The sequence below is a fragment of the Notothenia rossii genome (genome assembly GCF_949606895.1).
Source record: "Notothenia rossii genome assembly, chromosome: 10".
NCBI lineage: Eukaryota > Metazoa > Chordata > Actinopteri > Perciformes > Nototheniidae > Notothenia > Notothenia rossii.
The window spans coordinates 38,666,898-38,680,980 of record NC_136908.1 but is presented as its reverse complement, the minus strand read 5'-3'; the positions used below and the strand labels follow the sequence as shown (position 1 = coordinate 38,680,980).

General features: G+C 45.3%; 1 protein-coding gene and 2 long non-coding RNA genes across 4 annotated transcripts in view; 2 read left to right on the top strand and 1 right to left on the bottom strand.

Moving 5' to 3' along the window:
* Window positions 1-14,083, top strand: part of LOC307021477 — a 654,272-nt gene that overhangs the window by 472,103 nt on the left and 168,086 nt on the right. The window contains exon 1 of one of the 2 annotated variants that reach the window (XR_013803164.1): window positions 8,148-8,270. The exons of the other annotated variant lie outside the window; for it this stretch is intronic. This is a non-coding gene — a long non-coding RNA (uncharacterized lncRNA). Of the gene's footprint in view, window positions 1-8,147; window positions 8,271-14,083 lie in introns of those variants that run through there. 2 annotated transcript variants of the gene reach the window in all.
* Window positions 1-14,083, bottom strand: part of LOC307021478 — a 421,766-nt gene that overhangs the window by 387,629 nt on the left and 20,054 nt on the right. The window lies entirely within an intron of this gene.
* Window positions 5,600-13,075, top strand: LOC307022030 (uncharacterized protein; the record flags this gene model as incomplete). The annotated part of the gene is made up of 2 exons (XM_079654606.1): window positions 5,600-5,787; window positions 11,582-13,075. The coding sequence occupies exon 2, from the start codon at window positions 12,083-12,085 to the stop codon at window positions 13,073-13,075; it is 993 nt and encodes a 330-aa protein (XP_079510732.1). The 5' UTR covers window positions 5,600-5,787; window positions 11,582-12,082.

Sequence of the window (14,083 nt, the reverse complement as noted above, 5' to 3'; positions counted from 1 at the left end):
TGAGGTAGATCTGAGTGTCATCAGCATAGCAGTGGAAGTCCAGGTTGAAGTGGCGGAGTATCTGACCGAGGGGCAGGATGTAAATGATGAAGAGGAGGGGTCCAAGTACTGATCCTTGAGGAACACCTTGGGTGACTGAAGCTGTGGCAGAGGAGTGGTTGGGGAGGGAGATGAAGTGGGATCGTTCAGTGAGGTAGGACTGGAGCCATCTGAGTGCAATACCTTCAATACCAATGTCCCTGAGTCGGGTGAGCAGGATGTTGTGGCTCACGGTATCGAAGGCTGCACTCAGGTCGAGGAGGATGAGAATATTGAGGGAACCAGTGTCAGCAGAGGTGAGGAGGTCATTGAATATAAAACCATGCTCGTATCTGCAACCTATAGAAATGCAAAACGGCGTCAGTTTAGACGTAATTCTGTCCTCCTACTTACCGCATCATTTATGAGAAAACATTTCATAACATTAACACAACATATTCGAGGTGGTTTTAAATAACATATCCGTATTTATTTATTTCTCCCAGTTATGTTTTTGTGTGCACTGAGGAGTCTCAAACAGGCGTTTGTTAAATCATTTTAAGATTGGCTTTAATAAATGTTAGAAAATGAATTCTTCATATATGATATATGAGAGGTAACATTTTATTTATGGTATTATTTCCACATATTTCTCTCCATTCTTCCTTCTGCCAACGGTGTCGCGGTTTCTCGTCTCTCCCGTTTTTGTGCTTGCTTAGTGCACCCATGGGTTAGAGTTTGCGTGGAGGAGCGCACGTTTTCCTGTCAAGTTAGTATTTTATAAATCGCAAACAATGCGTAGAAACTGCCGCACGCCATTTTTTGAGCGTATATCCCTTTATAAATGAGGCCCCAGCTCTCATAGAATACCTCTCGTCCAATGAAATGACTTGCTCGCTCTATGACGCGTTGAACCCAATGTGAGCAAATTACACTGAACGCTGCGATGAAGCACCTGAGATTATTTCCCAAAAAGTTGTTCACATTCTCAATTTTTTACGTTTAACGTTATATTTGTTCGGTAAACTTCGGTACACGCCTGTACCGAACCGAAGGGCCCATACCGAATAATTTCGGTACGAATAAGTATACCGTTAGACCCCTACTGAGCACACATCCTTGGGGGGAACCCGTACTCTGTGTGTTGGTGTCTAAAGTGTTGTTGCCAACCCGTACAGATTGGGGTCTGGCAGTGAGGAAGTCTAGCAGCCAGCTGCAGAGAAAGGGGCTGAGGCCCAGGTTTGTTAGTTTAAAAAACCAGCTGCTGGGGGGTGATGGTGTTAAACGCTGAGCTAAAGTCTATTCAGCATTCTAACATATGAGTTTTTAGTGTCTAAATGGGTGAGGGCTGGGTGGAGAGCAGATGGCATCCTCAGTGGACCGCTTCGCTCGGTATGCAAACTGAAACGGGTCCAGCGATGGGGGGAGGGCGGATTTGATTTGCTTCATGACCAGCCTCTCAAAGCACTTCATGATGGTGGAGGTCAGTGCTACGAGGTGGTAGTCATTGAAGCTGGATGGAGATTACTTCTTCGGCACTGGTATGATGGTTGATACCTTGAAGCATGAGGGAACAACAGCCTGGCTCAGTGAGATGTTGAAGATGTCTTTGAAGACATCTGTGAGCTAAGCTGCACAGTCCTTTAGCACACGACCAGGAATGTTGTCAGGCCCAGAGGACTTTCGGGTGTTAATCCTTAACAGTGTGCTCCTCTTTATATGTTAAAAAGACATGAACAAGTGGATTTTGTATAATAGGTGAGATTCAACCTGTTATGCCCTGAGCCTATTTTTCAGGTCTCAGGCTCGAAAATGACATTCCCAGGACAAATCTTCACTTCTAAAAGGGGTAAATTAATAATATTTGTTCTCAAAGCAAGGTTACATCTGTGAGTTGGATGTAGAAGTGTCAGAATCAATATAGGTGTTTTTATTTTAAATAGGGCTGTCAGTTGATTAAAATAGTTAATCGCGATTAATCACAAATTACTCGCACATTTTTTGTCTCTTCTAAATGTACCTTAGAGCAGTGCTTCTCAAAGTGTGTTCCGCGGACAACTGGTAGTCCGTGGGCGCCCCCTAGTGGTCCGTGAGCATATTGGTAACATTCACATTTGAAATAAATAAATACATTTCAGTTTTCCGCACTCTCGCGGGAATATCTCCGCAATGGAGCGAGGTTAACTTTCACTTTCGATTGCATGATATTGCCCAGCGAAACACCTTCATCACACATGTTGCCACTTGTTTGTAACATTTTAAGGGAATTTGTAATCTGTTCTAGAAAAACGATGTGTTTTTTTATATTTGTGGAGTTAGGTGGTCCGCGAGTGTTTTTTTATTGGTTAAGTGGTCCTTGGTATGAACATTTTGAGAAACACTGCCTTAGAGGGATATTTTTCAAGTTTTTAATACTCTTATCAACATATGTGTGGACAAATATGCTTTATGCAAATGTTTGTTTATTATCATTTGAACAATGACAAATATTCACATGAATATTAAACACAACAACCTCTGAACATTAAAAATATTCGCCTCAATTCAACCTGGAACCTCTCTCATACAATACAATAATACAATACAAAGTGTGTGTGTGTGTGTGTGTGTGTGTGTGTGTGTGTGTGTGTGTGTGTGTGTGTGTGTGTGTGTGTGTGTTGTACTTAAAGGTGGGGTAGGTAATTTTTGAGAAACCAGCTAGAATTTGAAAATACACAACCGGAAAAGATCTGCCACTTCCTTACAGAGCCCCTCCTCAAACACACATGAACGCGCACATGACCAATGAGGGCACGAGATACGTTTGTGCACAGATGTTCAGCTGGAGGTGAACCCGGCACATATAGTGCATCCGTTTCTTGATTGGCTCTCCCGACGGATGGCGGTAAGTTGTCACAGGCGTCTCGCTGATTAAACCCATATCGATGCGTCTCTTGGCCATTTTTCTTTTTTGAAAGGTAACTTGATTATTGGAAATGACTGGCTTTTTATTTAGTCTGCACGGATTTCTTTTTTTTCACCTAACTCCACCCCCACTATATTCTGGCCTCACAGCCAAAGGAAGGTGGGTGTGACAGGAAGGGGTGGAGAAAGGGGGAGAGGCCGGGGGTGTGAGGGGACGGGGGCGAGACAGTCTCACGCACAACTTCAAAGAGACTGCCTTAATCAACACCTAGATTAACATCAGAGGCTTATAACATGCCGGTAAGAAATCACACCTGCCTGTTATAACACCTCAACCCTCACATCAAAGGACAAACATCAAAGGCTAATTAGATTAGACAACAAAGGGCTGTGAGGGGACGGGGCGAGACAGTCTCGCACAACTTCAAAGAGACTGCCTTAATCAACACCTAGATTAACATCAGAGGCTTATAACACGCCGGTGTCAAATCACACCTGTCTCTGCGGTCCTGCCAGACTCTCACCATACTACTTCCCTGATGGCTCCCACAAGATTGCTGACATCCTCGTGGATTCATCTTCTTATTATAGACACATGCATTTCCAAACATTTGGACTACCTATGTTGTAAATGTATTATCTTTTCGATTTACACACGGCATCTATTGCACGTCTGTCCTTCCTGGGAGAGGGATCCCTCCTCTGTTGCTCTCCCTGAGGTTTCTCCCATTTTCCCCTTTAAACTGTGGGGTTTTCTCTCAAAGTTTTTCCTTGTACGATTCGATGGTCAAAGGACGTCGTATTGTCATACTGATATTCTGTACAAACTGTGAAGACCACTGAGACAAATGTAACATTGGTGATATTGGGCTATATAAATAAACATTGATTGATTGATTGATTGATTGATTGACATGCTATGTGCAACTCAAGGCATATGCTCGAACGGGAGCTGCTTGGACGCTGCAATCATGTAGCGCGCACGGATAATGCGTTAACTTGACAGCCCTAATTTTAAAGTGGACCTATCATGCTATATTTGAATAATAAAGTGTAGGACCATACCTATATAAGGCATATTTATAATTTTTATTTTTCAAAATACCAAACAGATCATGCATTTTAGCCATTCTTCATTTCGCTCAATTTAACACTGTCTTTGCATGGCTGATTCTGTGAGAACAGCACCATCTACAGGCCTGCCATATGTACTACAGCGTCTCCAGCGCTTTCGAACGGCAATGTCCGTGGCTGTCTCCTCCTGATTGGTGGAGTTGGCCCAATAGCCGTAGCGCCACTTCTGTGACGTCACAGAAGTGTTCAAATCTGGATCAGTCTGTATCAGATCCGTTGCAGCCAGCATTTTTTGAGATTTGGGTATGAGGGAAAATAGAGAGGGTTGTGTTTTCTGACTCTTGGTGAGTTCCCTGGAACACTGGGGACACATTCATGTATAAAAGACGTACAAAAGTGGATTTTGCATGATAGATCACCTTTTAAAGTAAATTCAGATTGAACATAGTAAAAAAAAATTAATTATAGTGTCCGTCCAAAAAAAAAAAATTACTCATAGTGAAAACCACCCTTCTCGTGTCTTCATCGGTCTGCGACCTTCAGCACTCACTGGATCGGTTCGCAACCAAGTGTGAAGCGGCTGGGATGAGGATCAGCACCTCCAAATCTGAGGCCATGGTTCTCAGCAGGAAACCGATGGACTGTCCACTCCAAGTAGGGAATGAGTCCTTACCCCAAGTGAAGGAGTTCAAGTATCTCGGGGTGTTGTTCTCGAATGAGGGAACAATGGAACGTGAGATGGGCCGGAGAATCGGAGCAGCGGGAGCGGTACTGCAGTCGCTTTACGAAAAGAGAGCTGAGCCAGAAGGCAAAGCTCTCTGTCTACCGGGCCATTTTCGTTCCTACCCTCACCTATGGTCATGAAGGATGGGTCATGACCGAAAAAACGAGATCGCGGATACAAGCGGCCGAGATGGGTTTTCTCCGCAGGGTGGCTGGCGTCTCCCTTAGGGATAAGGTGAGAAGTTCAGTCATCCGGGAGGGACTCGGAGTTGAACCGCTCCTCCTTCGCGTCGAAAGGAGCCAGTTGAAGTGGTTCGGGCACCTAGTAAGGAGGCCACCTGGGTGCCTCCCTAGGGAGGTGTTCCAGGCACGTCCGGCTGGGAAGAGACCAAGGGGTAGACCTAGGACCAGGTGGAGGGATTATATCTCTTGGCTGGCCTGGGAGCACCTTGGGAGTCCCCAGTCAGAGCTGATTGATGTGGCCAGGGAAAGGAACGTTTGGGGCTCTTTGCTGGAACTGCTACCTCCGCGACCCGACCACGGATAAGCGGGAGAAGATGGATGGATGGATGGAAAACCACCCTTGAATGATGGGATAGTAGACTAAAAGCTTTAGGAATCCAAACTATAACATAAGATAAGTACCCTGTATCAAGATTGATGCAAAACAAGTGAGGTTTGACCTTTTTAGAGAGATTTAGAAAAAAAAAAAACACTTCTAGGTTCACTTGGGTGCATTTTCCATATATTTGCCCCCCCCTCTCTTTTTAACCGTTAGAGCCAATAGAATTGAGGGGGAGTTCCTAAAATCCATCTAAACATTACCCATTGGTGAATGAGTGCTGCGCAGCCAGAATGCCCCGGAACCGGAAGCTGCGATACACTCTGGTGGCTACCATTAGCAGCTAATATAAAATCTCCGATTTTTACATACAAATTTAATTATGGATTATCAATAATTTTTTCAAAGTGACAGACACATTGGATTAACCTATGGATTAACCTTCAGCAGCGTTTTTATCGTTTTAATGCCATTGAACACGACTTTTGATCAGAATAACAGCTAAGGTGAGACGATCTCCCGTGTTTGCTCTGTAATGCTACGTGTTGCGATATCTGTGTTTGCTTCCCCTGTCGCGAGTTCTGATTGCTCAGTGATGATACCAATAACTATATAATCTGTGGAATCTCAGCTTTAATCTGATATATTGTATGTGCAGTTACGATAAGTAATAAGGGTATTTCTACCTTGAGTTCTGTGCTAAGTGCATTAGCATTTATTCGCTCAGGGGTCATTTAGACTTGTGAGACTTGTGCTTTGTTTCGGTAAAAATTGTTCATATCTTCAGTTAGCTGAGTTTCTAACCGTTAAGTGAGGATGACACATTAATAGGTTTTTAAATATTAAGAAGCCCTGTTACACAGTTTCATGAAAAAAATACCCGCCGGACCCGGATCAGGGTATACTCTCGGGCTTTACAGGTTAAAGATCTCCTATCACGCTTTTTTAGGCATATATTATGGGTCTCAGATATATAAAAATATATTAAAAACATGTCTAAGATGTGTTTTGCTCAAAATACAAAACAGATCATGCATTTTAGACATCCCTCATATCCCTCTATTTCAGCCCCTTTAGAGAAGTGCTGGCCCCGCCCCCTTTTGAGCACAGCAAGGCAAGCTGTGAGCTGCAGAGAGAAGACTGGCTGAACTGCTCATATACAGCTAAATGCTGCAGTGATTAAAACGCCATATCATGTTCCAAACCACATCAAGGATTATTTCTGTACAGTATGGAGCAATGCTTTGCGTCTCTGGTGTAATTTATGAATCTATGCTGGTTATAGTAGATATAGTTCACCCCATCCACATCCTTGTTGATTGTGGGACAGAGGAACATTAATTCAAAACCTGCTGATATTTGGTTTCTAACTCATCAGGAGGCACCCTAATGCTGTCTTTCGCTAAAAACTCCCTCCTCGGACCATTTAGTTCTGCTGTCTGTGGGGTGTTCTGCGAGTATGCTTCATTTAAGATTGAGTTACAGCCCTTTGATTGTTCATTAGATATTTTAGTACCATTTCATACTTTCACATGTCAAACATGCTCTTTCATTTACACTTTTCTCTTCATCTTCATTTTCTGTTTAACACTAGAACCGCCAGAGGTCGCTGTATACCTAAAACCGCCAACGGGTAAAGTTTGCCCGCTATTGATTTCCAAGGTACAATGTACCATACAGAACAGTGAGTTTTGATAACACAGGGATGATATGTATGCCAATATAATCTGTGGACTTTCAGCTTTTCATATTATATAGTTTGTACAGATAGCATGAAGTATAAAATATCGCTACAGTGCTGATTTAAATGCTTGGTGTTAGAATTGTGTTTTGTTTAGGTATATATCTCTATCTCTCTCTCTATCTATCTATAACTATCTATCTGTCTATCTCTCTCTCTATCTATATATATATATATCCATCTATATCTCTATCTATAGGAACAGCAGTAGACAAAAGGCGTTGCTATAGCAACACGTCATGTTTATGTTTACGCGCAAAATCAACAGCGCGACGATCGCTGCATATTCTATGGTAGAAATATTACCCACTCTCGCTAATAAACGCTTGATGTTAGGCTTGTGTTTCGTAAAGGTAAAAATGCTTCATATCTTCTGATAGCCTTCTACTCATAAAAAAACAACAACATGAAAATAATATAAATTAATATAATAATGTATTTGTTATATAATTGAACAACAGATAACACAGAACGTATACAAATAACAAAAAATATCAGAGAAGAAGAAAAATAAGAACGAACACATCGATCACAACGCTTCACAAACACTCAAACACAATTGTTGCAAACACTGAGCACCTTGGCTGTGCATTTGCCACACACAGCATCCCCACACTTGACACATTTGCAGAACGTTTTATTCTGCATGCAGTGCGCCTTCACCATGCAGGTCATAGGCGCGGGAAGGGGGGTGCTGAGGGCGCTGCAGCACCCCCTAGCGGCAGGCAGGGGGTGCGGAGCTCCCCTGTCTGAATTATTATTTGACGGTTATTGCTGCTCCCGCTGTGCATAATCTGTGTAATATGTAGCCAATAAATTCCACATTGTTGGTAAAATGATATTTTGGCCTGCCCCGAATGTTTTTTCTGTAGCCCCGGACAATTCTACCTCAATAATATAATACATTAACCGTGCTTTACCTGAACCTCATCAAGACACTAGAAAGGACGGCAGGACTGTGATTTCCCGTGTTCAGTGAATGCAACAGAGGCAAGACACCAGACCAATCAGAGAGTTGGATGGAAATAAAAGTGTGCTTGTGTCATTCAAGCTCGCGGCTCTGTGTGTGTGCGGAAATAGCGCATTTAGTGTGTGTGAGAGAGGGAGAGAGAGAGAGAGGGGGACCGGTGCCAGCAGCAGGGACCGTGTTGTTAGCATCTGGTTAGCTAGCTGCACTAACGGACATACGGAGCTGTTTGTTCCACAACAAGCTGGAGGAGAGCTCTCCTCTCAGACTGAGAGGCTCAGGTGAGCTAAAGGACTCTCTGAGTGTTTAGATAGTTAACTTTAGTCTAAGTTATCTCAATGGGTCTCAAACGGTTTGGTCAAAAATTATTCAAAATATTATTTCTGCGACACACCTTCATATGACCATTATAGTTATAAAAAAGATAAGAGAATAAAGGAAAAACAATTATGAAATACTATATGGCAGTAAAACAAGAATAAAGTTTGAAAGGGGAGTGATTTGTAAAATATCCATAAAGAAAAAGAACATCTGCTTACACTTGTGTTTCATCTGGGTGTTGAGAGATGTATCCATAGATCTCTTAATGTTGCTCTCAAAGTGCACCAGATTGATGCTTTTAACTTCAATATTTAAAAAAAATCTTCCCGGGGGAGCATCCCCCCGGACCCCCCTAGAGGAGGTGAGGTCCGCTCCCCACTCGTAAAAAATAGCACTTTACCCCTGCCTATATGTCGTGAGCTGATTATCGAGCCTTCATTGTAACAGTCGCGGGTTTACTGTGTGTGGGGAGTTTTTTTGTGCATGCTCTATAGTGCCCGTAATAGTGTTCACTGGAGTGCAGCACCTCAGCACCCCCACTCAAAATACCTTCCCGCGCCTCTGATGCAGGTTATTCTCCTGCGCTCTTCTGCACCAGCACCGCTGAAGGGCAGGTCCGCAAGTGGTGGCGCTTTTGATGCCATCCACTCAACGCGCAGCTCGTGTGCCAGCTGGAGCATGAAGTCCCTTCTCGGTATGTTCTCATGGCTCATGCAGCTCCTGTACAGCACCCGGGCATTGATAGCAGCGAGATCCAGCACATTATAAAAGACAGCAACGGGCCATCTACGCGTGCCACCTGAGGGAAGCATAGGATTTAGTAAAAACGATTGACCAATACAGTGTTTTCTATAGTCCTAAAATAATAATAATAATAATAATAATAATAATAATAACAATAATAGCCTACCTTTCACCAAATATTGGCGAGCCATTTGATCGAACACGTCAACCCCCACTTTTGAGTGGTTGTAGTATTCCACAGTCTCTGGCTTTTTCTTTCTTTCTGTGGAGATGGCCACATGCTGGTGTTGCGTGCTGAGTATTGTCACGTTTCTCCTCGGCTTGCACTGGTAGACTGAGAGCACCATTTTGCCGCTCTTCAGCACCTTGGTGCTGAACAGCTCAGATCTCCCTTGCACAGAGGGTGGGAACTCCCGCTTGTTGCGCTTGATGGTTCCCACTAGGCTGGTATTTTTGGCGAGAGGGAGGGATTTTGAGATTTAAATTTCCAGCAGAAAGCTAAACCAGGAAGTGTTTTAGCACACCACGTGACGCATCTGAACGAATCACCAGCCAATGAGATTTCGTTTTTTGGTTTAAGACACCTTTGTACTTCCACGATTGGTTGCTGATACAAAGGAAATGACCATATTTGGATCTGATGAGATTGTGCAGGAGAGACGGAGCTTTCCAACGATACCTCTGATTACATGGTGCAAACAGCGGTCGCGGTACTTTATGTTACGTTAGAAAGCTAACTTTTGGTGAATTTAGGAGAAATCTACCGACGCAAATAGACAAACTATAGTAAAAATATCTAAATGTGTATTTTTTACGTTTTCCTTCCAAAAGCCTGAAAGAAAACATGTTATGGAATCAAAATAGCGCAAAATCGCAAAATTGACCAGTGCAAGAAAAACGATGTTTTTGCCTGCCGTGTCTCGCCTTAACACAAATAACACAATTGAATTATACAATAACTGAACTCTTAACTATATAAACTATAGATCTTCAGTGTGGCAATATTGCTGCAAGATTTGGTATCAGATATGAAAAAAAAACGGACTTGTTGAGAATTTTTAGTGAGACTGGTGCCGCGTTAAGCGTACTCCAAGTAGTATGTTGAACACAGACTTGCAAACAAAATACACCAAATTGAACTTTCAGTTACAGTTGAAGGTACAGATACAACATAATGAATATTGGCTAGAAAGAAGCTTGGGATGTTGTTGTTGACATTCACATAAATCGTTCCACTGTTGAAAACCATGGGTTGCGTTGCTTAACAATACATAAACAGAGGACTGTGACATACATTCAAATACAAATATAGAAGAAGATATAGAATAAATAAGTTAACTTACAACAGTCATAAGGAAAACAAACACGTACAGAGCTCATACACATATAGAAGAAGATTTAGAATACATATGTTTACTTACAACAGACATAAGGAAAACAAACACGCACAGAACTCATACAAACACACACAGACATAAATAAATTAACCTATTACAACAAGCAACACTGAACTACTGGTGATGAAAATGGACCAACTTGGCGTATTGATGTATGACAATGTCAGGCTAAGTGGTGCATCCTCACTTTACAATATATGGAGGATGCTATTTTCACCAGTACATGTACGTGATTGGTTTCGAACATGTGGAAATGCAACTCTGGGAACAAGACTTTGTCTGCACTGTAAATCGGGACTTGATTTGTGATGGCTGATGTTAAGCCATGTCCCTGGGGAGTTTGCCAGAGGTTGTTATCAAAATCCTTTGAAAGCAACGCTCCGACTCCATGCAAACAGCAATTATCCCAGGTGATGGCTTTTGCAAACCTCCTCAAGTCTTCAGGAGAACAAAGGGATGCACGGTGGTTTCTGAGGTCAAAGCTTCAGCACAAGGCATGCAGTTGTGCTTTTGCTTGATCTTTTTGACAACAAAGCCAGAAATGTGGTTGATAGCAGCTTCCCGGTACTCAGAAAAAGCATCAATATTTGGGCATAGGTGGTAATCATGCTCTGACTCTGCATGCTCAACAGGCTTCAAGTCATACCTGCACAAGGTGTTAGCTGCTGCAGGTGTCGCCCCCAAGATGGATGTGTTATCGCGGAGGATGCAATTGCCTGTTCCAGTCCTCACTTGCAACTTCATTGGAAGACGCTTGTATGCAGCTGTGAACTGTCTTGCAGTAGTGTTGTTGTCAAATCCACCACGTGCTCTGACAGACGAAAATAACAGCTCAAGGTGATCTTGGCTCAGCTTATTAGTAAGAAGGCAACGGCTGCCTTCAGCAGGATTTGTTCTGCACGCTCTTTCTTGGATGTCCTCATGGGTGCTTTGTACCCTTTCCCTTGGGGATTCCTGCTGTTCAGGGCACCGAAGGCAGCATCAATAGTTCTCAGGAACTCAACAGTCTCTTCACATCCTCTGAACTGTGATAGATGGAGCTGTGTGTTGCAATACTACAAAGCATTTGCCACACTGCTGCTGAAAACCTGGGTTGCAAGCTTAACTTTTATTTTCTTTTTTTCCCACAGTATGTGTGCCATTTTCAACTTGCAAGTCCTTGTGCCTCCTGAAGTTTGTTCAGCTCCTGTAGAAATCTCCAACTGATTGTTCCTGTTGGAGTTTGCAATGTACTTCCATCAGCCAATGTGTTTCGGATTAACTTGAGCATGTGGCACACATCAAGTACTGCATGGATTGTGTCTGAGGGATCAGCTGGATGTGGAAATGATGGCTTCATGTTAAGTACATCCATGTTTGCTCCCAGGGCTCTCAACATTGCAAAGTAGCATGATGGACCATCACATGTCAATGAAAATACACGAGCTCCGATGGCATGGAGTCGAATAAGGCAATCCTTGATGATATGACCGACAGCCCAGGAGCACAGCGGAGGACCCCGAAGGGATCTCGGGTGGACGGCCCGGGGGCAAGGCAGAGTTTGCGGTGGGGGTCTCAGGCGGAGGACCCGGGGGCAAGGCAGAGTTCACAAAGAGGCGAAGGCCACAGCAGGCGAACAAAGGGGGCCGGGCATGAGGGCGAACGCAGCGGCTGGAAGAGTCAGGGGGCCGGGCCCGAGGGCGAGGACCGCGGCCGGGAAAGTAAGGGGGCCGGGCTCGAGGGCGAAGGCCACGGCCGGGAAAGTCAGGTGGCCGGGCTCGAGGGCGAAGACCGCGGCACTCGGGGGCCGGGCTCGAGGACGGGCAGGAGCAGGTGGAACCCCTGGCGGGTCAGACGTAGACGAGACCCTGGACGGAACCTGGGCTGGTGTCAGTGGGACCCACGACGGAGCAAGGGCTGGTGTCGATGGGACCCGAAACAGGACAGGACACAGTGTTGGCAGGAAACCCTGGCGGAGCAGGCGTCAACAGAACCCCCAACAGAACAGGACATGGGGTTGGCAGGACCCCCGGCAGAAGAGTCGTCAGCGGGACCCCCAACGGGACAGGACATGGAGTCGCCAGGACCCCCGGCAGAAGAGTAGTTGGCGGTTCTCCAACGGCACAGGACACAGTATTGGCAGGACCCCCGGCAGAAGAGCAGTCGGCGGGACCCCCAACGGGACAGGACACAGTGTTGGCAGGAAAGCCGACGGAGCAGGTGTCAACGGAACCCCCAACGGAACAGGACATGGGGTTGGCAGGACCCCCAGCAGAAGAGTCGTCGGCGGGACCCCCAACGGCACAGGACATGGAGTTGGCAGGACCCCCAGCAGAAGAGCAGTCGACGGGACCCCCAACGGGACAGGACATGGAGTTGGCAGGACCCCCAGCAGAAGAGCAGTCGACGGGACCCCCAACGGGACAGCAAATGGAGTTGGCAGGACCCCCGGCAGAAGAGTAGTCGGCGGGGCCTCCAACGGCACAGAACACAGGGTTGGCAGAACCCCCGGCAGAAGAGTAGTCGGCGGGACCCCCAACGGGACAGGACATAGGGTTGGCAGGACCCCCGGCAGGAGAGTAGTCGGCAGGACCTCCAACGGCACAGGCAGACAGAAAAACCAGAACTGGGGTTACGTACTGTAACCCAGCCTCTATGAGTGACGAAGACTGACAAAGACATTAAGAGTCCTGTGTGAGTCACGTGGGAGGCAAAGAGGAGGCAAATCCTACTCTGATTGCGCCAAGTATCGCTGGTGTTATTTAGTTTTATTCAATTCTCTTGGGTTCTCTAGCCCCTCATGCTTTAATCATGTGTATTTTCTGCATTCCTGTTCATGTGTCTTCTCGCAATTATCACTGGCCCCGTGTTTCTCCTAGATCTCACCGGCCTGCTCTCGTCTATCCCACATGCTCCACTGAGATCCAACATCTCGTTTCAGGGGGCCTGTGGAACTGCCAGTCAGCTGTTCCTAAGGCTGACTTCATCTCTGGCTACGCTTCCCTGCAGTCTCTGGATTTCCTTGCTCTCACGGAGACCTGGATCACTCCATCCAACACATCCACCCCAGCAGCTCTCTCCACAGCATATTCCTTCTCCCATACACCCAGACCCTCTGGCAGAGGAGGTGGCACTGGTCTCCTGCTCTCTCCCAAATGGAGCTTTTCCCTCTTCAAGCTACCTAATTTCACTCCTTCCACCTTTGAATTCCATGCCGTCACAGTAACCCATCCTATACAATTAACCATTGTTGTTCTCTACCGTCCACCAGGCGCCTTGGGGGACTTCTTGGAGGAGTTAGATAATCTCCTCTCACACATCCCTGAAACTGGCCCTCCCGCTGTACTTCTCGGCGATTTCAACCTCCAGACAGGGAAGATATCTGAACTAACATCTCTGTTAACCACCTTTGCTTTCTCACTGTCTCCATCCCCACCAACTCATAAAGCTGGCAATGTCCTTGATCTCATATTCTCAAGGAACTGCTCTACTTCTAACCTCTCTGTAAACCCGCTCCACACCTCCGATCACTTCTTCATTTCATTCTCTCTACCCCTTTCCAAACATAACAACCTCATCTCTTCTAACTCTGCTCCTGTCCGCCGTAACCTCCGTTCCCTCTCCCCCTCTACCTTTACCTCATCGGTGCTCTC